This window comes from Macaca nemestrina, chromosome 2, assembly GCF_043159975.1.
Source record: "Macaca nemestrina isolate mMacNem1 chromosome 2, mMacNem.hap1, whole genome shotgun sequence".
NCBI lineage: Eukaryota > Metazoa > Chordata > Mammalia > Primates > Cercopithecidae > Macaca > Macaca nemestrina.
In genome coordinates, this window is record NC_092126.1 from 5,890,807 (window position 1) to 5,916,325 (window position 25,519).

The window sequence follows — 25,519 nt, forward strand, 5'->3', positions numbered from 1 at the left end:
ACAGCTTGTGGTTGACTGTCCTTGTCCACATCACTCCCTCACCGCACTTGGAGTCATCCTCTGTGCGGGTTGCTTATTTGGGCTCTCTTTTTAGGGGCTGAGCCTCCTTTGTAGCTTTCCAGACAGAACCAAGAAATCCGGGTTCCAAGAAGGAGGGAAACACTTTTTCCTGCTCCAAAATGAGCCATAGGTGGGGCCCATGATAAAGTCCAAGAGGTCATTGTTACTTTCTCCAGTGTTCACTTTCTTCCTAACTAAACAGAGAATTCTACGTGCTCAAGCTTAGAGGAGAGAGTGTGGACTGCATTTTCTCAGCTCCCCCATCTCTCACCCCTGCTTTGCGCACCTAGGGTCCTTTAACCCCCACTGTGGTTGTGTTTCTCTTGTGGGAGGGACCGGACGGAGCGGACCCGAGCTGCAGTTCCCTTGCTCTGCCTCTGAGAATTTCTCATCCAAACCTCAATCACGTAGGATTGCGTAGAGAGGAGAAAAGGGGAGAGACAGAAAACACAGAGAGGAGGGAGAGGGGTGGCGGGAGGGAGGGAGGAAAGAAGGGAGTCTGGGAGCCGAGGGCGCGAGGAAAGGGAACCTGACTAGTGCGCGCTGTGCTTCCCAGCGCTCCAGGAGCCCGGCCCCCAGCTCGGCCCCACCTGGGCGCTCTTTCGCTCTTCCGTGGGTCGGCGGGCCGTGCGGGAGGAACTCTGGCTGCCGCCAGCTCTGCGTCCCACCCGCCATCTCGGCGGCTCTTGCCCCTGCCCGGAGTTTCCTGCGGAGCTAACACTCCAGCAGAGCCAGCCGGTGGGGCGGCGGCGGCGGCTCCGCGCGCCCAGAGCCTCAGCCCATGAATGGGACTCCGCCCTGAGCGCCCCCTCCCGGGCCTGGGGAGGCGGCGGCGCGGCGGCGGGGGGCGCCCCGCAAGCCCGCGGCTCTGAGCGGCCACCCGCGCAGCAAGTTGGGCGAGTTGGCAGCCGCCGGCACCTGCCTCCTGGCCCCGGCCCCTGATTCCGCCTCCGGCCCCAAGTGCCCGGGTTGCGCCCTCGGCTGCCTCCCGCGGGAGCCCCAGGAGGCCTAGGGGCCCCGCCTGCGCCCCCGGCGCCAGACCATGGTGGGCAGCTCCGGCCAGGAGCCGCAGCCTCCGCGAGCCGACGTCGCCTGCAGCCAGCCCCCGCCCCACCCGAGCGGACGCGCGGGTGTTCGCAGCGCGCGGGTCACTTCCTTCCTCGGCCGGGATGGGCGGCGCGGGACTGAGTGATCGGCCTTGCGTCCGGCGGGTAATCCCCATCTGATCTGCTGCCTGTGAGCTGCTGACTGCCGGGGCGCGCGAGCCTGGGGGGCACGGGCAGCAGCGCGGCGATGACCTGATCCCGAGCCCGCCAGGGCGCCCCTTCCTTCCCTCCCTTCCCTCGCTCCCTCTGAGCCTGTGCGGAGACCGGCTCGGTGCGGCGGCCCCGGGTGGACCATGGCGGGGAGCTCCAGTTAAAGGCGAGTGGGCGCCGAGCTGGAGAGGACACCTTCGGCATCGCTGCCTTTTGAGGGGGCTTATTTAAACTACTGAGTCATTCCAGATTTAGGATTCCCTAAATAATCACCAACTGTGCCCGTCTCGTGCCGGAAAGCAAGCGGAAAGAGAAAGAGCGCCCACTCTTGGGACCCCGCAGATCGCCTCTCGCTGGTTTCTCCCCGAGGGGTGCTTGGCCCTCGAGGATCTTCCCTCCCTCCCTGCCGCCCTCCCCCCTCCCTCGCCTCCCGCTCTCTTTGCAGTGCTGCTGGCCGGGAGTCGCTCTCACCGCAGCTGGAAACAGCTGCCCCCGCCCCGCGCCCCTACCCAGACTCCGGGTAACCGCTCCCACTTCGCGCCTCTGGGAATTCCAGAACTCGGGTGGCCGGCCCCTGGAAAGCCGCAGCCGGCGCGATGCATTCTGTAGACCTCACCCTGCCGGGACGGACCTCCTAATCTTCAGAACCGCGGGCCGCAGGGAGTTAAATTGCTGCCTTCCTCTCCTCTCGTGCGGTTGGTGGCTTGTTTTCTAAAGGAACGTTTTATTCACTTTTTAGTATTTTCTACCCGGGGCGCGCTACCCGCCTGGGTCCAGACTCTGCTTTGTAAACGGGTTTTCTATGTATGTATGTGTAGGTATACTTTGGACACCTTACAACGCTTGCGCCTCTCCAACAGAGGCACGGCTTGTTATTTTGGACATCGTTCTTCCCCTTCCACTTGGTACCCCGAACGCAGTGTGACTAAACTCCCCACTGCCCCTTGGACGCCGATCGCCTTGGGGTGCAAGTTTGGGGTGCAAACGTCTACTTCGCAAGAGGGCCTGGGACCGCCCCGCCCCCGCCGCCAGAGGTTGGGGAAGTTTACATCTGGATTTTCACACATTTTGTCGCCACTGCCCAGACTTTGACTAACCTTGTGAGCGCCGGGTTTTCGGTACTGCAGCCTCCTCAAATTTTAGCACTGCCTCCCCGCGACTGCCCTGTCCCTGGCCGCCGAGGTCCTGCCCTCACCCCGGCAGAGCGCGAGCCGGAGGGCGCAGTAGAGCCTGGGGCCTGGGGCCCTCGCTGAGCAGCTATGGCTGCGGCGATAGCCAGCTCCTTGATCCGACAGAAGCGGCAGGCGAGGGAGTCCAACAGCGACCGAGTGTCGGCCTCCAAGCGCCGCTCCAGCCCCAGCAAAGACGGGCGCTCCCTGTGCGAGAGGCACGTCCTCGGGGTGTTCAGCAAAGTGCGCTTCTGCAGCGGCCGCAAGAGGCCGGTGAGGCGGAGACCAGGTCAGTAGAAGCCCGGAGAGTGGGCTCCCCAGAGGCGGACACCCTCTCTCCCCTTCCTCAAAGCACCTCGGGACGCCCGTGGAAGGGAACCAGGATTCCTCTTTTACCTTCTGACCCCTCTTCTCTCATTTCCAGACTTCTCTCTTTCAACCACTCTGTCAATTAATAGCTTCTTGCCCCATATTCAGCAAAAACACTTTCTACTTTGATCAATCCAGGGTTTGACTAGAAGAATTACATGTATAGATGCACTTATTCTAAAAGTGCCTGTAGAGTCCTTGAGGGGAGTGAGTGACCACCTCATTCATTCATTTATTCATTCATTGGTTCTCTCTCCCGCTCTCCCATCCATCCATCCATGCATCCATCCGTCCATGCATCCATCCGTCCATGCATCCATCCATGTGTAGAGTACCGTACTTACGCTGCCCACTGAGGACCTAAGGATTAATACAGCTCTTCCCTTATCTCTCATAATCCATGATAGACACCTAGTAGACACCAGATGAACTTAAATTTATTATTTTTCCAACTCTTCCTCCAGCAACACTTGGCTTTGCATATTTCAGATGCCCTTGTCAATTTCTCACCTCTTCATTTTTCCCTCATGCCCTTTCACTTCCTTTACACAGTCTTCATTTTCCTGTTATTTTCTTCCAACCCCTCTCATGGTTTCCAAGGACTCTGCTCATTAACGTTTCTGTGCTATTACCACACTTAGCACACTCACACTTCTGGGACATTGAGGGAACAAGACAGTATACACAGTTTGGCTTCAAGGAGTGTATAGAAAACTTCAGCTTGATCAGGGATTTTCATGGCATGGGCTTTTCTGCAGCCCTGACCACAGATGATTGTTTTGGATATGTCTCTACTTGCAAAGGGAAATTGGACACCCCAAGTTTCGACATGATGATTCCCAGCTCAAGCCAGGCCAGTGTTCCCAGCTTGAGAGAATGAAAGCAGAATTGCGGAGAGATCTGTGCTTCCATCAGGCTGTTGGTTTTCTGGTTGTGGCTGCAGAACCATTTGCATTCTGCAGATACTCTACCCCTGTTGTGGACAACTGAAAGGCAGCACTGTCTAGAAAGGGAGCCTGCTCTGTACTTAGTTGGCTAGTTTGTCTCTTTGCAACTCTGACTGTGGTGTGCTGTTGGTTTCTAGCAATGAGGCACATGGATGGGTCCATTGGATGAAGGACCACACTTGGGAAGTCTGGACAAGTGGGGCTCAGAATTAGCTCAGAAATTTGGAATTAAGCCTTGTGAAGAAGCGACCCTGTTTCATTTTCCATTGGGTTTTCATGACATTGTCCACTCCATACTAGGCTCATTTTCTTATTTTGTGATGAAGATAAAGTAGTAAATCTCAGGAGTATACAAAAATAGTTATGATCCCAAGACAGGAGCTACTAGTCTATATTATTTTATGTCCAATTAGTATAGCATGTTCATTTTATAAAGTGAAGATTTATGCAATAGTTTGAATTACCCCTACAAAGGAATTCACCTAGTGGAAAATAAAATAACCTGTTCTGTTGTGGAGGGATAATTTGGAGGCCTTCTTTTCTTAAGGCTTATGTGGTCTACAGAGAACTTCAAGGTTCTGAACTCAGTGTGACTTTTATATCTCAATCTCTGAAGTACGTGCTTGCGCTCTCGTTGGGATAATTATATGATGTCTTTGAGTTGATCCTAGTCAGCCTCTTCTAAAAAACAAGATAGTAAGAATGATAGGTGGATATATGTGAACGGATAAGATAAACTGATCCTGATCTCTGGAGTTGACTTGGAGATGATCAATGGGTTACTTCTGCATGGCTTTATTTTTATGGCTTCATTTTGCATGGGAAGGAAGGACCGTATTTACTGCTTCCTATGGGCTCTTCCTTAGCATTTCATTAGAAAACAGAGATTTGAGGCAATTTCTGAATTTATGGTTTTCTTCAGTGTTCATTTAATTTGCCTCCCTTTTTCTTCTACATAGTGTTCATCTTATCAGAGAGGATCCTGACTGGTGACTTCCTATAGCTAAAGTGTCACAATAACAATCTGGCAGAGAGATGGCAGGACCTATTAAGACATTCTCAGTGCAAGGGCAACCTGCGTGTATTTGTATACCATTTCAGTTTGTTCTGAAGCTTAGCTTAGAAGAATGGGCGTGTGGTGTGTGGAAAAGCTTTTTGGGAAAATGATAGTGTGCTATTATCTTTACTAACAAAGCCAAATAATTAATCTGTTGATTTGCTGTCAGCAGCCATGATTCACATAGCATGGAATAAGTCTATTTATAGAGAGATAGCACCCTCCACATATCAGTTCCAGAGAGGAATCTTTAGCTGGATTGGGAGGAAGTTGCTAAACACCAAAAAGAAAACTATTTGAATCTGTTTTATAATCACTTTGATGTTGTATTCACTTAATGTTTGACTTATTCTTGAAACCACTAGCCTTCCTAAGCCATATCATCGTGAACTAACAAAGTAACTCACAAATGGTAAAGTGGCGAACTGGAAGAATTTGTCCTGATAAAGAATTTCCACTCTGAATTTCTGTCACTGAGACACATGTTCCATTGAGCAGACTTTCTAGGGGAGTGAGGCTTAGGAAGTGAATCTAAGGCAAGAGTTTGATGGGAAAGGCCACGGTTGTATTTCTGATTTCAGGGCTGACACACTGAGTATCTCTGCTTCTCTTTTTTCTTAGCTAACCAAGTTCTGATATATGTAGTGTTGAATTTTTATAAATACAGTGGCGATCCTGAAATTACCATGGCAAAGGGTTCAGATTTAAGATGACAGTAACGCAGAATGAAAATATGGGAAATGACTAGGTATGGCCTCACATCACACAGTTTCAGGGCCAGGGTGCACAGTGGATCCTTTTTGTGCAGCAAAATCTCTGTCTTTATAGATGAGAAATCCTGGAGCCATTGCAAGTTTCTAATTTATCTAGGGTTGCACAACTAGGTTTTGTCAAAATTGAGACTAGAACTAGATTCAGTTGACTTTCTTTCCTACCTTCTTTGCAACACAGCAGAAAGTATTGTCAACTAGTGTGAAGAACTGGATGTCTTCTGTCACAGTTTTAACCATTGGTATTATTGTTATCATTGTGATCATTATTTTATAATTAGAACAGATATAGGGTAGAGTAGAAGAGGTAACTTGTAGAAGAAGGCATAGGCTAAGGAGGCCATTGGACTTCAGCAATGACCACCCTATAGCATTATTGAAGACCTATAGGCAACATAGGGTTAATAAGCCCCTTAGACACTGTGTGGGCTGTAGATCTTTGAAAATGAAATGTTGGAGACCCTGAACTGGAAAGTTGGATGAGGCCATTGAACTGTGAAAAAGCCTTTAGAACATTTCTATTTTGTGTACTTTCTAATGAGAAAAGAGTGTTCTTATAGTCATTATTTGAGTCATTATTTATGTGTGAAAAGGCTGTATTAGTCAGGCACACTAGAATATTTTCCTAAATGTTGATACCACTTAATTTGCTGTATCTAGACTATTAGCACATCCGTATGAATTATATGCTTATTCATGTCCAACCTTTTGCTTTATTTTGAATAGAAACACTAGTACAAATGATTGACTACAAAATGATGTATGTTTTGACTCATAAGTTATTACAGACAAAGGGTAAAACTCACAATCAAGGAGGGAAAGGTGTTTGCAGAATCTGAATGTCTGAGTGGCCACGAACCTTGGAGGTCATCAATATTACTCTTCCAGTTTTCAAATGAGACCCTCTCTGGAAAGAGCAAAGCAGTTGATTAAGCCTAAATCTAGGTATTTTAAGTGATGTGGGTGTTTTTATTATATTTCTATATAGCTTAGTTTCTTACCTCAAACCAGAACATTAAAAGAATAATCAATCAGGAAAAATCTGTCTTAAAACCTAAAGATCTTCAGAATTTTTTTATAATTTAAAGATTTGATTTCATACACTGATCCCTTTAAAAAGTGATGGGGTAGAATTACCCTACATGGTAAAATAAATCAAAGTAGTAATTGTAATTTACCCAATTTTGTTGATTTTCATTTACCTTATCTTTCTGAGTCCCTGTTTCTGCTGTTATAAAAAATTGTGGTTATTCAAAATATTTCAGTATTATTTTAAATTGTTTTGGTAGATGCATAGTGTTTAACAGTATACTCAATCAACAGTTTTATTATAAAACATATCCTTTTGCATAGAGGAAGAAAATATCATAGGAAATAGAAACTTCAAGAAGAAAGTTGAGAGTAAAGGTCAAATGTTTAATCATGTGATTTATGGAATATGAGTTAGATTTTTATAAATTGCAATAGTTTTGGCCAATATATGGGTCAAGAAGAGATTTATATGACAGGTGATATTTTACATTTATAGGAAGTACTTTGATTACATTTTCTCTTTTACAAGTATGACTCATATTTGAACTACAAAATCAGCCTAATTAAATGATATTTGGCTTGATGTTTGTTGAAAAAATAAAACAGTGAGACCCCTAACTTTTCAGAAACCCATCTTAGGGTTTAAACTGATATTTTGAACGTGCTTTTAAAATTCTTTTCTCTCTACAGCAGTGCGTTCTCATCAATAAATTATGTTTCCATTGCAAGAACATTTTAAAATAGCAGTTATTGTGATCTCTTGATTTCTTTCATCCCACAGAGATCTCATCAAGCCATAACTCGAGATTAAGTCTTTAAAGTTTTAATGAATTTGTTATTCTTGAACAGAAGGAGAAAAACAATTTATAGGAAATGAGGCAGTCTCTGCATTTGAGGAAGCAATAGGAATATTTTGGAAGATCTTTAGAAATGTAAGCTTTGTCTCATAAAATTGTATTTTAAAAGGTCCTGGACTTAGTCGTATAGAAACACATTGCTTTTATTCTTGGTGAGAGAAGAAATTTGCTCTGGAAAATTTGTAGATTTGCTTTGGAAAATGTGTTAATAGTGATTAATTTTTTCTTGTCTCTTCTTTGACTGCATGATCATCATGTATATTTGCTTTTGACATATAGAATTATTATAGATTTTATGATGGTTCCACAAAACAGCCTTGTTAGACATAGGAGAAACACTCGATATGCTACATTTTGGATTTTATCTTCTGGCTTACCCATGGAATTACAGAACTTTTCTTATTTTCTAAAGAAAGGTACACCACATCTAAAGGGCTCTGATTCCAAGACTACCTCCTAAGCATCTGTGAGTTGGGAGAAGCTTAGATGCAAAATGCCTATAAATTAATCATCTATAATAATAAATTTTAATAATGATAACTTGACTTCAGGATTTATAGAATTTCTTTACAATTTTTGCTTCTTTTACTTTTCATAGCAGTCTGCTGAGATAGCCCCATCTTAGAAAAAAGAAAACTAAGCCTCAAGTGGCAATGAGACTTGTTCAGATTCATGGAATCAGAAGATGACTAAGTGTCACATGGCCCTCAGTCCCACACTGCAGATAATCTGCCTTTATCTCCCACCACACTGAGGGCTAGGAAGCCCTGAATCTGAAATAACTTAATGTGACTTGAAGCTGGGAAACTATTGTTGGGGTGAATCTGATAAAAAGTCCAAGAAATGTAGAACATGATTACATGGTTTATTTTGCTGTGTGTGTGGTCTAGAGCCCCTAGGGTGGAGGAGAGAAGTGGAAAGCTGATGGAGATCTTCAGGGCAGGACTGAAGAAGCAGTCCCATGGCTATGTTGTTATGTGCTGAGCGGCTTAGGCTCCTGGCTCAGATGTTCCTGTCTGAATGCCAGGAGCCTTGAAGATATCAAGGGTTGCCACAGGGGATACCTAATGACCCTCTGGGAGACTTGGGCCCAGAGGGCCAGACTCTCTTAACCATAAACATAAACAATTGCTTCAGATGTTTTGGAGAGTGAAGAGGTTAACACCAAGTTAAAGAGAGCCCTGTAAGATTTAATCTTTTTGTTTGTTTGTTTAACTTAAGTGATAGCATAGCAGAATGATTAGGTACCTGGACTTTGGAGTGGGATGTGAATTCAAATTATGGTCTTATTATTTGTAAGAACATTAGGCAAGTTTCTTAATATCTTTGCACCTCAAAGATATCAGTTTGCTGATTTGTAAAATGAAGATATTACCTCTAACTTTTGGTCAAGAAATGCCTCTTTGAGGAAGAATCATTTAAGCTGAGCTGCAAAAGATGAAATAGGCATACAGGAATGGAAGAACATTCAAGGCAGAAGAGAACAACTTGCATGAAGATTGATGTGAGAGGGAGCTCGGTGCTTTTGAAGAAATTGAAGTATAGCTGGAGCAACGAGAACAAAGGGGAGAGGGGTACAGATGATGTTGGAAAGCTTGGCAAGAACTGCAGGACCTTGAGAAGCCTAAGATGAATTTTGTATTTTAATCTAGGGTCCAAAGAAAGATCAGCAGTATGGGGTGATATCATGCAACTTGTATTTTTAACTGGGCACTTTGGCTTTGGAGAAGAGAATGGATAGCAATGGAGCCAGAGTAGAAGCAAAGGAACAGTAAGGAGGCTAGGGCATCAGTCTGGACCAGCAGTTCTCAAAGTACAATACAGAGGCCCTAGAAGCTTCCCGATAATCTTTTAGTGGATCCACAAGGTCAAAATGATTTTCATAAAAAATATTTCCTAATACCACTAGTTATTTGCCATTTTCACTCATTCTGTCACAAGTGTCCACTGGAATGTTCCAGAGACTCTGTGATATATCCACAATCGTCTGTAAAAGGTACTAGAAGTTTCCTCCCTTTTCAACCACGTTTCTTTGTGAGGCCAGGTTATCCTTATGTACTTCATCCACAATCAGATATCAAAAGAGACTGAATGCAGAAGCAGACTTGAGAACAATGACTTCTATTAAGCCAGACATTAAAAAGATTTACAAACAATTTATGAACTAGTTTTTTCATTAATTCCTTTTTGTTTGTTTTGGAAAATACAGATAAGTTTTATTAAATCATGCTATTTATGTTAACACTTAGTGGAGCTTATTATTGTATTAATAAACAAATAATCATTTGAAAAATTTCACTGTAACTTCTAAATATAGTAAATATTGAGAGATATAAACTACATAAGCACAAAGCTCTTTGGGGGTACTCAGTAATTTCTAGGAGTGTAAAGGATCCTGAAAACAGAAAGTTTGAGAACCACTGGTCTAGGTTATAGATGATGTTGAAACGAAGTTGGTGGCCATGCATATGAAAAGAGTGGGTAGGGGTAGAATGAGCAGAACCTCATGAGAGGTAGACTATGAGTGGAGAGTGGAAGGTGCCTGGATGATTCCTGGCTGTACTATTCCATCGTGAATTGCATGTTTGTGGAGATGGAATGGGGAAGGAGCAGGGTTGATAGAGGTCAAATAATGTAATTGCCCAACTACAAAACACTATAGAATGTGAAGGTGAGGACTGCGCCTGGTGGCTCACACCTATAATCCCAGCACTTTGGAAGGCTGAGGCAGGCGAATCACAAGGTCAGGAGTTTGTGACCAGCCTGGCCAACATGGTGAAACCCTGTCTCTACTAAAAATACAAAAATTAGCTGAGCGTGGAGGTGGGCGCCTTTAATCCCAGCTACTTGGGAGACTGAGGCAGGAGAATCGTTTGAATCTGGGAGGCAGAGGTTGCATTGAGGTGAGATTGCGTCATTGCACTCCATCCTGGGCCACAGGGTGAGACTCAGTCTCAAAAAAAAAAAAAAAAAAAAAAAAGAATGTGAAGGTGGAAGATTGGGTTTTATTTATTGTTAATAGTTTTACAATACCCATATATATAAGGTTGTTTACTTTATTCTTGAACTCTGAAGTAAACAGTTGCCTTTGAATAGTCAAGTGACTTTACAAACACAAATTTTGTAAACTACTCTTTTTCTGCCTATTGTTAGTGATTTGATTAGTTTGTAGTATTTATAGGCCTCCCAGACTCCATGCTTCTAACCACACTTACGTTAATGCCTCATAATTGAAAATTGGACTGACGGTTTTACATTTGAAGATTCAAACAACCATGGATGGAAATATTTCAAGAAGAAAACCATAGGACAACCATGCTATGCAAATACTATGCCATTTTATGTAAAGGACTTGAGGATCCTCAGGTTGGGTATCCGGAGGGTGGGGGTCCTGTAACCACCACTCCTTACCCTGAACACAGGGAGGGATGCCTGTACTCCATACAGTCTTGTCTTCATTACTTTTTAGGAGTCAGCAGAGAGGGCCCCTAAGGCCTAAGACCAAACTTGGTTCCCTAGAAGTAAAGAATGACATGGGACAAATAGGATCTGTATGTCGAATCACAAAATGTTAGCACTTAGAGCTTATATAAGCCAGTGGTTCTCAGCCCTAGCTGCAAAATGAAATCAACTGGGAGTTTTTAAAATGTACTAATGCCAAACACCTAGAAAGTCTGATTTAGTGTGTTCAATCTGGGACCCAGGCATCAGCCATTAGTTTTGTCTGCTTGTTTTGAACCCCCTATATGATGCTAATACGCAGCCAGGATTGAGAGTCCCCAACCTGTTCCAATTCCTTTATTTCATAACTTGTGGGCCTTAAACCAAATGAATGATTTTATTAATGTCTTTAGGAACACATCCATGATGCCTAGAAATTTTATACACCAATAGAATTTATCATGATGGTCTCTTCTGTCTCAGTCCATTCTGGTTGTTATGACAAAATACCATGCACAGGTGGATTAAACAACAGAAATCTATTTTTCACCGTTCGAGAGGCTGGCATTCCCAAGATCAAGGTGCCAGAAGATTTGGTGTCTGTGAGGGCCTGCTTCCCTGGTCATAGTTGGCAGTCTCTGCTGCCTTTTCAAATGGCAGAAGGGGCAAGGGAGCTCTCTGAGGTCTTTTTTGTAAGACCACTAATCCCATTCGTGAGGGCAGAGCCTTCATGACTTAATCACTTCTCAAAGGCTTCCACTTCCTAATATCATCTTGGAGGTTAGGATTTCAGCATCGGGCAGGGGGAGGGGCACGTAAGCATTCCGTCCAAGGCACCATTTTTCTTTCTTTTTTTTTGCTTATATTTGAATCTTTCCTGTGCTTAATGATGTCCCAAAACTGAGCTGCATCATCGTATGGAATGCTTGCATGCCTCGTCTTCTTGGTGAAAACTTCAGTTCCCAAGCACAGGACCTGGTCAGCACTAGATTTCTCAGCACTTAGCATACTGCCTGTGTCACTGCAGTTCTTCCGTTGCCGTTAAATCAATGAGGAAATGACATCCTGACTCATTGAGCAAGCCTCAGAGGAAGAAGGATCCTGAAGTTAGCATTTCTCCTTCCCACCTAAGGATGCTGAGATCCTGGGACTTCTCAGTTTCACAGGACTGGTTAGATTCTGAATTTGAACTCAGGTTTGTTTTTCCTAATCTAGTTTTCTTTCTACTCTGCCAGTCCTGGAAATGGACCTCAGTTTCTGTCTTTGAAAAACAAACGAGTTATATATAAGAATATATAAGAGCTAGCCTGGTGCGGTGGCTCACGCCTGTAATTCCAGCACTTTGGGAAGCTGAGGCAGGCGGGCCACTTGAGGTCAGGAGTTTGAGACCAGCCTGGCCAACATGGTGAAACCCTGTCTTTACTAAAAATACAAAAGTTAGTCGGGCGGGGTGGTGCATGCCTGTAATCCCAGCTATTTGGGAGGCTGGGGCAGGAAAATCACCTATCCCGGAAGTGTAGGTTGCAGTGTGCCAAGATCGCGCCACCACACTCCAGTCTGGGTGACAAAGCGAGACTCTGCCCCCTTGCCCCCAAAAAAAGAAAAAAGAATATATAAGGGCTTTTTTTTTTTTTGAAACCTAGTCGTGCTTTGTTGCCCAGGCTGGAGTGCGGTGGCGCCATCTCGGCTCACTGCAAGCTCTGCCTCCCGGGTTCACGCCATTCTCCTGCCTCAGCCTCCCAAGTAGCTGGGACTGCAGGCGCCGCCACCACGCCCGGCTAATTTTTTGTATTTTTAGTAGAGACGGGGTTTCATCGTGTTAGCCAGGATGGTCTCGATCTCCTGACCTCGTGATCCTCCCGCCTGGGCCTTCCAAAGTGCTGGGATTACAGGCGTGAGCCACCGCACCTAGCCATAAGGGTCTCTTTAGCCTGAAAAGCCATTAACTGTGGCTCCCCTCAACCCAGGAGAAACATTTGTGATTGGGAACATGAAACACAAATCTTTTCCCTGCTTCTTACTTGAAGGACAAGACTATTTTCTTAGTATGCTGTTTTGGATGTTCCTAACTGCATCCTATGGTTTAATTACTTACAATGCACTAATAAAGAAATCTGTCTAAAATATCAGTCTTTCTCTTGACACCAATTTAGGCTTATTTTATCTCTTCAAGGATTAGGAATTACATCAGTGTGCTGCGTGCTGTGCTATAGATTTTTTTTTAAAGGGGGTTTGAAGGGAAGAGTGAAATTTGTGAAAGAAGAACTATAAACCTGGATAAGTTGCATAAGTTATAAAGATAAAATAGAGTAAAAAGTTCATAAAGTTTTTTTTTTTTTCAATTGCACTGGTGATTTAAATGTTGCATTTTAATTTTGGGAACTCAAAAGATGACCCAGATCACCTTCACAGTGTCCTAGAATCAGATAATGCTTTAAAAATCATTAAGAAACAGGGGCAGAATTTAAGTAAGTGCCCAAAGTAGGGATCTGTATTCAAATTTCGTGGTTAGAATCGGTGTCAGGTTCTGTTTTCAGTCAAATAGCTCTAGCTGTCTACACAATATTACCGTCTACACATGATATTACATTTGAGAAAGGAAAGTCATCTAGAGTCACCCACAGAGGCCGCAACAGAAAAGCTTCATCCGTATCTGAATAATTAATATAAAATGATGGAAAATACAGAGGATCTCAAATTCTATGGAAACCAAAGTTTCTCAGTGAGGAGCGAGTCACATACGTGTTGCTGTCCTGCTTTGTTGCTTCAAAGGATACTGCAGTGGGTTTTTGCAACTCGAGTCTAGCTAGGAGAAGAAGAGATGGCCTATGAGATGATGGTTCAGAAGCTCAGAATTCTAGGAAAGGAAGTCACAATGATAGAAACCCAGACATCCTCTGTAGTCTTCTTACAGGATATTCCTCTGAGAAACTGGAGCTTTACTTTCTTTTCGGAAAAGTAGAGAGGATTCCTCATGGCCTCGTTGCCTCACCTGTCTTTCCCTGACAATCCCTGGGCCATTATCCTCTGCAGCTTTTGCTCAGGAAAGGAGTTGGCAGCATTGTGGCCAGGCCGCCTCCACATTCTGCAGCTCTGGTTTCCCAGGCATTCTATCTACTCCTCCCTCTCCACCTACAGGTCATGAGAAAAGCAGGACCAAGAAGGAAACTTGCTTTGAAATGATGCTTTTCCTGGTATTGCCACAAAGCTCCCTTCTTTGAAATGCTCCTGAGTGCGTTTTCTGGGTTCCCACATGGCTTTATGAGTTAGAGTTCCATTCATTATGATTCTGCTAATGGAACTACCATCTTGGTTGGGAGCCTGCCCCTTTGGGGTAAGTTTCAGTCTGGTGAAGATGGAGGTTCCTTGGTCCTGATTCTTGTTATTTTCAGTGAAACTGCTGTCCTGCCTGCTGTCTTTTTCATGCTCAGCAACTACATTCCTTCTGAAGCTGGTTTTCTTTGAGATTATGCGGACACCTGTGAGGTCTGAAGAGCAGCAAGCTTTATGCACCTGGGTTCATTATTTGAATTCAAAGTCTGGTTGAACTGGCACTTTGATTAAGACTTTTGTCTCAGGCCATTATATATCTTGCACTTGGAGTTGAGTACCTGTGACAATAGCCTTGAGATGTCCACCTGGTAGGGTATATATGGAAAGTGTTGGTGGGTTTGAATTGGTAAACAGAGCTCATTACAATACACCTGCCCACCTCATGGAAGAAGGAGATGAGACTCATAGTGGGTGTTAGGTCATACAACTATGAAAGGCAGAGCAAGGACTAAAATTTGCGATAAGGCTATACCTCACTGCTGCACCACAGCTGCCTCCTTTTGGGGCCCGTTGCCCAGTGCTGGTAGCAAGAGCTATATGCCTGTTCTGTGTCTGGAGCAATATAAATGTTGGGTAGCTGTGTTTAAATATCTATAGTCAAGTTATGTTGCTAGACACCTATTGAGTATTTGTATATCATGTGCTTCGGAGTGGGATGTAGAAATACTGAGAAATCATTGTCTTCTTTTGTGTAAGGTGGTATATAATTAAGATTTGTTAACTCTTGCCTGATTTGCGTTACTGTGTTCCAAGTTATAGTTTTGCTGTATTATTTTGGACCGTTCCTCCTTTAATGTCTATATTTCAAGAAAAACAGTAATTTCTTAATTTAAAAAAAATTAGCCACAATCTGTCTTTTAAAAATACATGTGTGGGCTCAATGCCTGGTTAAGAGCAGACAGATTATTATTGTATCATCAATATGAATAGGCTCCACAATCAAGGTTCTTTCTCCACCCTTCCCCACATACTACTCTAGCTGACCCAAACCTTCTTGACATTCATAGAACATTTACTGCATCTGTCCATTTCAGTTCTTTTAGTTTATAGATGTTTTTATTTCTCCACGAGGGATGCCATTAACCTCCACACCTATCCTTCACTTACCCAGAGACAACCCCTCATTTATCCACTCTGCTGCAGTCCTGCCCATTCTTCAAAGCCCAGCTCAACTCCCATCTCTTCTGCCAGATCTTCGCAGATCCTTCCAGGTAGAATGAATCACTGCCTGCCCCAGGCTTTGTACCCTGCACTGTTGTCTGCAGTTAGTCTGTCTTGTCTTATAATTGCTCTGTAAGTACCTCTTTGTCTCTGCAGCTGGAGAGTGAGTTCCTGGAGGGCAAGGGTCCTGTCATTTCAATGCTTTCTACATAGTAGGTGATCAGAAATAATTCATCAAAACGAAATTAATTCCAATGGTGACTAATGTGCTCATGGCATCAGTACTAGTCAGGCTCTGAGGGAATTTCTGCATATATATGAAAATGTTGGGAAAGAAAATAAATCAATATTTTTGGCTAATACAAATATCTCTTCATTTGATATTATTTGAATATTTGATATTATTTGATATTCATTTGAAATTCCAAAAATATTGTTACTCCAGTTTAATTTGATATATAGCTGTTAGATAAATACTGAGAACGTTATGTCTTTACTTATTCCCCAACCCAACTCCTAATGGCCATCCCTTCTTATACTTAGTATTTACTTTGCCTAACACCTTCAAACTTTACCTCTTTCTTACCAGAGCACCCACTGATGCAGGGGGCAGTTTCTGTGGGAAAGCTGAAAGAAGGAGCGTCTTTATATGAATTTATGTCTTTGCCCCAGAAACCTAGAAGGAGTGGGTGGTGCAGCAAATTTGGAAAAGGGCCCACTTCTATTTTGACTGGCTCAGGTTTCTTAATGTAAGGTTAATGAGGAATAACCTTTCCATCGATCTCTGATTTCGTCATGTCTGGTCCTTACATTTACAGTTGAGACCAACAAGTCATTTTAGTGTTAAATACCCTTGAGGGAACATATTCACTCTGGTTTCACTTTCTTTGGTGAAGTGCTAAGTGATGGGGAAATACAGTATTGATTGGGTTTAATGAAAAAGGTTCTTTCTGTCAACTCTTGATTACCTCATTGGTTTTTCTTCTTTTCTCTTATTTTAAGGTTATTGATAGCAGCATTAAATGAGTCTTCTGTGTATGCTACAGTTCTCTGTATTTATTCTCTTGCTTGGTTTGAAACCCAACCTTTTTAAAAAGAAGATATAAATAAAAGAGGCTTTTGATTCAGTCTAAGGTAAGATGATGTCAGAGAAAAAATACTGGACTTGGAGTCAGAGTCCTAGTGACCTTGGGGAAGTCGTTTTTCTTCTCTTCCACTTAGTTTCCTTATTTTCAGCATAAAGGGGTTACTATCAATGATTTCCGAAATTCCTTTCAGATTTATTATTCTTGATGTATATTTATGGTGCTGATACTCAGGGAGGACAGGCATATGTATTCCAAGATATCTGTATGTCAGATATAAGAAAATGGCTTAATGATGTTTGATATGAAGTTCTAGAAGATTTGATATATATTAAATGGAATATCACAAATTCAACAAATATATTTTTATTAGCTTCTCTGTTGTGTATTCTTTATTTGTTCTTAGATTCATTCAATGGGACACAAATTGACTGTATTTCTAAATTTTCCTTATTTTAGTTTCTAGCACTTTGACAGGCCTTCAAGGTAGACCATTACAGAAGTTTGGACCTCAGCCCCAGAGGAATTTAATAAAATAGTGGAACTAGTATTTGTTTTAATGGCAAACACATTTATTTACTAGCGTAGTCTCAAAGATAATATAACAATTTTTAAAAAACAGACAGGAAAGGAACCATGTGATTTTGAGTGAAAGTTGGAGACTTTATGTCTGAGTAGGTTAATGTGTAATGTCATATTGCAGTACAGTTTTAAGCAATAGAAATGTGGTAAGGTATAGGATGCCATGGGAACTGATTGGAATTTTTGTGGAGAGGCAAATCATGCCTTAATTATCAAGTTTTTAGATTTCCCAGACTTGGAAAATAACTTTTAGATATGTTTTCCACCAGGACTTCATCAATTATGGAAATTTTAAAAAAGACAACATTTACTAAATATCAGTCTTGACATTTTCTTAGAATCATCACGTTTAATATTATGGGCAGTTTGTGAAATTACTTTATGCTTATTAGTGATAATAGTAGAAGACTTGATAAGGAAGGATATGATTAAAATATATCCTAAAATGATATCTTAGAGTTTCTGTGAGTTTAATTTATGTATATTATCCACATTACCTACTTCCATAGGTGTTATTGGTATTTGACCTTTTTCTTTTTTTCCCCCATTTCCTTTATCTGTGCAGTATGATTACAATACACACAGGAAAATTCAGTTTTATCTTTTGTACCATTGATCATGTTACTTCACCAAAAAGGAGCTTGGCCTCCTCCCTGAATTTGAAGTATAATACAAAATCAGTTTTAACCACGAGAAGGGCTTTTTCTTTTTGAGGAAAGTGTCCTAAGAGTCAGTTAGAGGCCACCTCATAGTGTGTATCAAACATGAGGAAGCTTTTACAAAAACAATTTGGAGAGCTCCTTTAGGATTATTTCTCCCTCTTTACATATGAGTTGAGAGTGAATGTAGGATTCTACTGAATCACTGGCTAGTTTACTGTTTGATTAGAACAGGGTGCTAATAAAGTCATTTCTTGAGTTTAGTCCTTATGTAGAACATGGTAAAGAACAAAGCCTAGCATGTTGCTTGACACGCAGATGTCACATCAAATATATTTGTTGGATGAGTCACCTTACCAATGACATAGGCCTAACAAAGCATGGTAAATGCAGATTATCACTCCTGGTGGAGAGGGAGAGTGAAAGGCACTCAGCAGTGCTCTATGAATACTCATAAATAGAGCCATCTTCACATACACTATGAACTTTTGGGAAATTCGAGTTTGTTAGGTGAAATGTTGTGATTCTGCTCTATCCCACATATAGATAGAATTAAAAAGCAAACCTATACCCCATTAACATTATAATCACAGAGTCTTAATATTGTAGAAAACTTCACAGGCAATGTAACTTCATATTTGAACTCACTGACTGCATCACCACTGTGCATTCATTTACATTTTCAATTATTTGACAAACATCCATTGTCTACTTCTAATCTGTCTAGTACTGAAGTATGGGTCAATAGAGAGAAAAAAAAGGCCTTTATCTTAAAAAGGTCGTGGGTTAGAGGAGATGCAGAACACCACAAATTACATGTGTAGTTCAGCTTGCTTCCTTCTTCCCTCCCTCCCTCCCTCCCTCCCTCCCTCTCTTCCTCTCCCTCTCTCCCTCTCCCTCTCCCTCTCTCTGTCTCTTGCTTGCTTTCTCTCTCTCTTTCTCTTTCTTTCTTTCTTTCTCTTTCTTTCTCTCTCTCTCTCTCTCTCTTTCTTTTCTTGAGTTTCAGTCTTGTTGCCCAGACTGGGGTGCAATGGCGCAATCTTGGCTCACCACACCTCCTACCTCCTGGGTTCAAGCGATTCTCCTGCCTCAGCCTTCCAAGTAGCTGGGATTACAGACATGTGCCACCATACCCAGCGCCTGGCTATTTTACTTTTTATTTTTGTATTTTTAGTAGAGATGTTTCTCCATGTCGGTCAGGCTGGTCTTGAACTCCCAACCTCAAGTGATCAGCCCACCTGCCTCCCAAAGTGCTGGGATTACAGGCATGAGCCACCACTCACAGCTTTAGTTCAGCTTTCTACTTGAATCTTATGATCTTCAATGGATGACACATGTTGTCAACTCTGATTATTAAATGATTTCCCCCAGTATTAATTCAAAAATCTGTCTTTTGGAATCTTCTTAATTCAAGTCTTCTGAGAAGCAAAAATAAAAACATAGGAAAAAATGTCAAATCCCTTCTCTCCGTAATAGTTCTTCAGATCAGCACTTCTCAAACTTGTGAAATGCAGATTCTGATTCAGCAAGTTGGGGGGTGACTTTGGAATTCCCTCCCAGGCGATACCATCATTGCTGCCGGCCTGGTGCCCACACATTCAGTAGCAAGGCTTTAGTAAACGTAAATCTTTGATTATGCAACACTGCCTCTCCCCTGCTCCTCAATCCGTGTCTGCCTCCCATCTAAGTCTCACTTAGTTTCTTAGTTCTTTCTGATACAAGGTGGCATTAAGCTCATCTATAGAAGTAATATCGAAAAACTGACATGTCAGAGAGACATGGTCAGGTTTTGAACTTTTCTAATCCTCACTTTTCTTGTCTGAAAATCAGGACACCAAACTTACCTATCCTAAATTTGGAAAGAATTTATCTGAGATGAAGAATTTACAGCACCTAGTAGAAAACTGTATTTCATGTAGGAGATTTGTTCACCTGCAGTTTATCAATATCACTGTAGAGGGTGTTGCTTGGAATCAAGTATAATAATCCAGATTTGGTCTGATAAACCCAGAGTAAAATCCCTTCAGTCGAGATGAGAATTCCTGTGAGGCCTTTAAGAGATGACTTTATCCCTCTGCATAGTGATATTTGGTGAATAATCCTTGCAACTGCTGTTGATAATGTGCTTTGAGGAAAGAACTGTATAATTTCACAGTAGGGATTTTATTATTTTTTAACGTTAACCAAACTCTTAGGATTTTCATGAGATGTTTTTGCCTGCATTCTAAATTAAGTCTCCAGTTGGTCTAGACCTCATCTGAATTGATTCAGGCACTTTCGCAGGTAGATTTCACAGCATGTAAACTAGATGCTCGAAGGCATTACTGTGTGTTAATTTTAAGAATTCTGAGCATATTGTTGTCCACAATTTCACTGTTACGGTCTGAAAAGTATCATAATGAAGAGATATACATTTTGCTAATCCCCAAACAGTACATCGTTTTGTCCTCCTTGGGCTCATGCTTTTCTCTTTGCTTGGCTATGGTTTCTCCTTGGATAAGCTCGTTTTTATTGACCTCACTTGTCTCCTCTCTATTTTTGAGCCACAGATTAACATCTGAGCTCCTCATCCATATTTTCCACTCCATGCTAGATGCCTGCCAGTAGTTGTTCCACTGGTAACTCAAATGCAATTTGCCTTGATTTGAATGTATTATCTTCCTCCAGAACCCAACCTGCTTTGTGTCTTGAGTTTCCCCTTTTAGTCAACGGCACTACTAATGATACCTAGTAGACACTTAGCAAATATTGGTAGTTTTCTGACACTGACCCTCTTGTTTGCCAAGCTGGGGACTCCACTTATCTTTGACTCATCTCCTCATGTCAGTCACACGCCTCATTGACTCTGTCTCTGTAACATCTTATTCTATTGTTTATTCATCAGGTACTAACCGAGGACTTTCTGGGAACTATAAGGGATAGTAAGATGAATTAGCACAGTCCTGGCCATCACATAGCTAACAGCTTTTGTTTCATATAACCTTTTCTTCATCCCTCCTGCCATAATTTAGGGGCTTGTTGTTCCAACCTGAAATGCTGTAAAATCTCCTACCTGGTGTCTCAACCTCCCTTTTCTTGAATCCCTGATTATTCTTCACACAGAATTTTTCAAAACATATTTAATGTCACATTACTTTCCTATAAAAACCTTTGCAGAGGTTCCCAATTCCTTACAAGAGCACCTTTAAATGGCTTTAAAATGACTGTACCTTCGTGAGATCTTATCTCATCCAATCTCTTTATCCTCTCTCTCAGCTGTATCCACAGCCCCCACACTCCAAGTATGGCATTTGAGCCAGGCCGGAGAAGATGAGAAGAATTTCAATAGGCAGTAAGTGTGGGCGGTAAACACATCAACAAATAAATGAATAGAGATGGGAAACTGTATGGCTGCGTGTCTCAGCAGTTAAGGAAACTCAGAAATACATGACATGAAAGCTCTTTCCCTCATCCCTCCATTTTGACATTTTTCACGTAGTGTGCTAGAATCTAAACAGCCATTTTGTATGTGTTCTAAGGAAGGAAAACCCATGGACATTTGAATGTTTTTCATAAACTAAGTGAACTAAGTCCGTGATTATGAGTCAGCCTACAGGACAGCTCTTTCTTTATATACCTGGGTTACCATAGTGCCATTCTTGGTTTAGATTAAACATTTTAAAATTGAAAAGGGAAACTTAGAACATGATAAGTAAAGGAAGTTCTTGTTGTTGTCCAGATATTATGGGTGATGGTCTTAATCAGACATATAATAATTATTTCACCATTTGTTCCTCAAAGTGATTTTTTGTGCCATCATCTAGTCTAATTGTAGTTTATATTGGGCACTTCTGATTTATCAACTCTTGTAGAAATTATACATTTTGAAAAGTGGGTCTAATAATAACTAATGAGAGAATGCCTTTTTATTAACCTTTTGTATCAAATAAAGATTTTAAAATAATTTTAAGTAGAATCAAAATAAAGTTGAGTTGATCCAAATTTTTGTTCCCTTTTTGCTTCTTTTTATTTTGCTAGATCAAACATTAAAGATTAGGAATGTTTAGTTTCTTTTTTAAAATCTAGAATAGACAAATGGAAATGCTAATGCTGAAAGGATAGCATTAAAATTCACATATGCTGTTCCCAACCTTCCCCTTGAGGAATTGTTTGATCTAGATTGTCCCAGACCTCAGGGGAAGGTTGTGGAATATGTATAGTTGTTGTTGTTGTTTGAGATGGAGTCTCCCTCTGTAGCCATGCTGGAGTGTGGTGGTGCCGTCTTTTCTGCTCGCTGCAACCTCCAACTTCCAGGTTCACATGATTCTCCTGCCTCAGCCTCCCGAGTAGCTGGGACTATAGGCATGTGCCACCATGCCTGACTAATTTTTGCATCTTTAGTAGAGATGGGGTTTTACCATGTTGCCCAGGCAGGTCTGGAACTCCTGACATCAGGTTATCTGCCTGCCTCGGCCTCCCAAAGTACTGGGATTACAGGCATGAGCCACTGCGCCCGGCCATGTATTGTTAATTTTAGTCTTTTCACATTGGTTAGCCATTGATTATGTTTCGTTGTAAGATTATCCTTTTATTTTTTTTCTTGGTTACCTTAGTTTCCTTTTTATTTTTTGGCTTCCTTTTTTCAGTAATTTGGTATCACAGACATCAGTATCAGGAAATAAGTGACAAAATTTTGGCACCACTTTATATTTCATAAGACATAGTGAAAATTTTTGCTTATTTTGTTATTCTTCTTTTCCATATGTTTCATTTTTTTAAAAAATTGAATATCTTTTAAAATATATTTTTCAAACTTGAATACTTATTTATAGAATTCCACAGTCTGGCATCATATAGCAAGTTGCTTTCAAAATGTGAAATGTTTTTAAAATATAATTTATGATGACTTTAATTTTAAGAAAATGACGTTAATTTTTAAATTTTTATTTTACCTTCTATATTCTATCTTCAACTCTTATTCCATGTATTACTGTATTGAATTTATGTGATTATAAGTTACACATCTTTCTTAATAGTCTGAATTCTGTTAGGACATGATATATATGTGATTTCTAATTGTGATCTCTACAACATCTGAGAAAATATCTAGCACATAATTATATTTCTGTAGACAAAAAATAAATAAGAAGCACCTAACATATGTCAACCTCTATAACTTCACAAATTTTAAATAAAATGCAATATAAATTATGATACCTTCAGTATAATGATTCATTTACTGTAGCTGATATTACATTGTATTATAATGATTTGGATTGTCTTTGTCTTTGCTTATTTTTATAAACACTTACGTTTTATGTATTATTATTTTTTTTTAGATAGGGTCTTGCTTTGTCGCCCAGGCTGGTGTGCAACAGCAGTGTGGTCACAGCTCACGGCAGCCTTGACCTTCTGGGCTCAAGTGCTCCTCCTGCCTCAACCTCCCAAGTAGCTGGGGCTACAGGCACATGCCACCATGCCTGGCTATTTGGTTGAATTTTTTGTACAGATGGGGATCTCTTTATGTTGCCTATACTGGTCTTAAACTCTTGGGCTCAAGCAGTCCTCCCACCTTTACCTCCCAGAGTGTTGGGATTCAGGTGTGAGCCACCCCCTCCCCCCCGGCCTTATGTATGTTCAATTATATAAAATAACTAAGAGTAGCTATAATCAAACTTCAAAGTCATGACATTTCTATGTTGTTACTTTTTATTTTTTGGAGACAGTGTCTCACTCTGTCCCCCAGGCTGGAGTGCAGTGGCATGATCACACCTCACTGCAGCCTCAACCGCCTGGGCTCAGGTGATCCTCCCACATCAGTCTTCTGAGTAGCTGGGACCACAGGCACGCACCACCACAACCAGATAATTTATATATATACATATACATATATATGTGTGTGTGTGTGTGTGTGTGTGTGTGTATATATATTTGGGTTTTTTTTGTAGAGATGGGGTTTTGCCATGTTGCCCAGGCTGATGTTCAACTCCTGGGCTCAAGAATCTTCCAGCCTTGGCCTTGGCCTCCTAAAGTACTGGAATTACAGGCCTGAGTCACCATATCCAAACTGTTTTGTTATTGTTTTATTGAAAATAATTATACTACTTTATTGCAAGAATGAAATAATAAAAAGAAATCCATTTTTAGACATTTATTAAAAATTATTGACGCATACCTGGCTTTTTCAGTTATTTTATTAACATGCCATTTTCTTTCTCCCAACTTAAACAATAGAAGACAGATTTGGATGTCTATCCTATAACTAGATGGCGAGATATACTTTTAGTTTATCTAAACCTTAAAATTTTGAGCTTCTAAATAGCCCCTAACTGGTCTTAGACTTGTCACATCTGTTCTGTGAAATCATAAAAGGGCCGACTATGAGATGTCATTTGAATTCTTTATGTGAGATATAATAGAATATTAACCAGCTCTTCAGTAGGGTGCTCCTAGATGCACGCATGCCAGGGAACATTGTGATTCAACGATAGTAATGGGATCTGATTATGATCCTGGGATTTGCAGTGCAGTGAGACAGGAATACCATGGTTATTTCTCTATATTCTTTCTCAAATACAGTGCACAGCCCTGCTAGCAATTGCCCCTTTTTGTGTTCATATTACTGTTATTTATATTGTACAATGTATAGAGATATTCATATTATAGATAAGGGAGCAACAGACAGGTGAATGTCAACCTTATCGAAGGTTTGACACTTTTAACAATAAAGTATATACCTGTACCTGGAACATTGTAAGTGTTCAGTGAATTTTAGTTTATTTTTTGCCTCCCCAGCTTTGGACTTCAATTCCAGTGTTCTTTGTATTACCAGAGATTACCTCTCCCAATTGCCTTTTTATTGGGTAGGTCAGAAATAGTTTGATTTCTTCACCTACTCAATTCATCATTTTCAATTTGTGTTCTTCAGACACGTCTCTGTTTCTATTCATGCATTACCTTGTATGTAGAAGGAAAAATAGAATAATAAATATTACATAAATTACTCTAATGATTTTACCAGAGCCTCCCTTTAACTTTCATATTCATATTTATTCTGGATTCCAGCTGGGAGACAGAATTTATATTTACAGTAAATTTTTTTAAAACAAGAAAAGTAATTTTTAATGGAATTTGAATGCGGTTTTGGATGGTGAGGTTTATAAGTATTGCATTCCTGAGTCATAAATCAGCCAGAACTTATGACAGATGAAATTTGTGTAGGGGAAATCAAATAATGAAATGAGACTTAATAATTTCTGCAAGCCATATTTAAGATTTGTTCCCAAGATAAGCTGCAGCTAGCATATACTGTGTATATGTATGTATATACATGTATGATTACACACTAACATAAACATAAATGTATGAGTGAATGAGCTATCAAGAAGAGTATTCAAGACCATGAGAAACTAGGATAGCCGTATGTATTGAAGTCAGCCTGGAACTGTGGAATTAGCTCTGGAGAGAGAAAGAGAAGACTGTGTTCCTGTTGGAGACAATGTCACTACTTAGGTGTGTGTCATTTATTCCTCATTTATTCACCCCATATTGAAAACTTACCATATTCTAGCAACTGGGCTAAGTAGCTGTTGCTTAATCTTTCTGAGCCCCAGTTACCTTCATGTTAAAATAGTTTAATGAGAATACTAATGACTGTTTTAATTCTTGGGCAGGGGCCTTTGTCCTGGACTCACTCAGGCCTTTCTCCAGGCATGTCCACGTCTGTGGCAGCAAGGAGTCCATGGGAATAAGGGGACATGTT

General features: G+C 41.3%; 1 protein-coding gene across 5 annotated transcripts in view; it reads left to right on the plus strand.

The window, feature by feature from the left end:
- The window catches only part of LOC105470844 (fibroblast growth factor 12), a 583,980-nt gene that overhangs the window by 324,227 nt on the left and 234,234 nt on the right, over positions 1 to 25,519 (plus strand). The window contains exon 1 of one of the 5 annotated variants that reach the window (XM_011723101.3): positions 1,029 to 2,774. The exons of 3 other annotated variants lie outside the window; for them this stretch is intronic. In XM_011723101.3, coding sequence (XP_011721403.1) covers positions 2,576 to 2,774 — 199 coding nt within the window. In that variant the 5' untranslated portion in view covers positions 1,029 to 2,575. Of the gene's footprint in view, positions 1 to 1,028; positions 2,775 to 14,323; positions 14,476 to 25,519 lie in introns of those variants that run through there. One more of the 5 variants, XM_011723104.3, reaches the window with a different exon arrangement.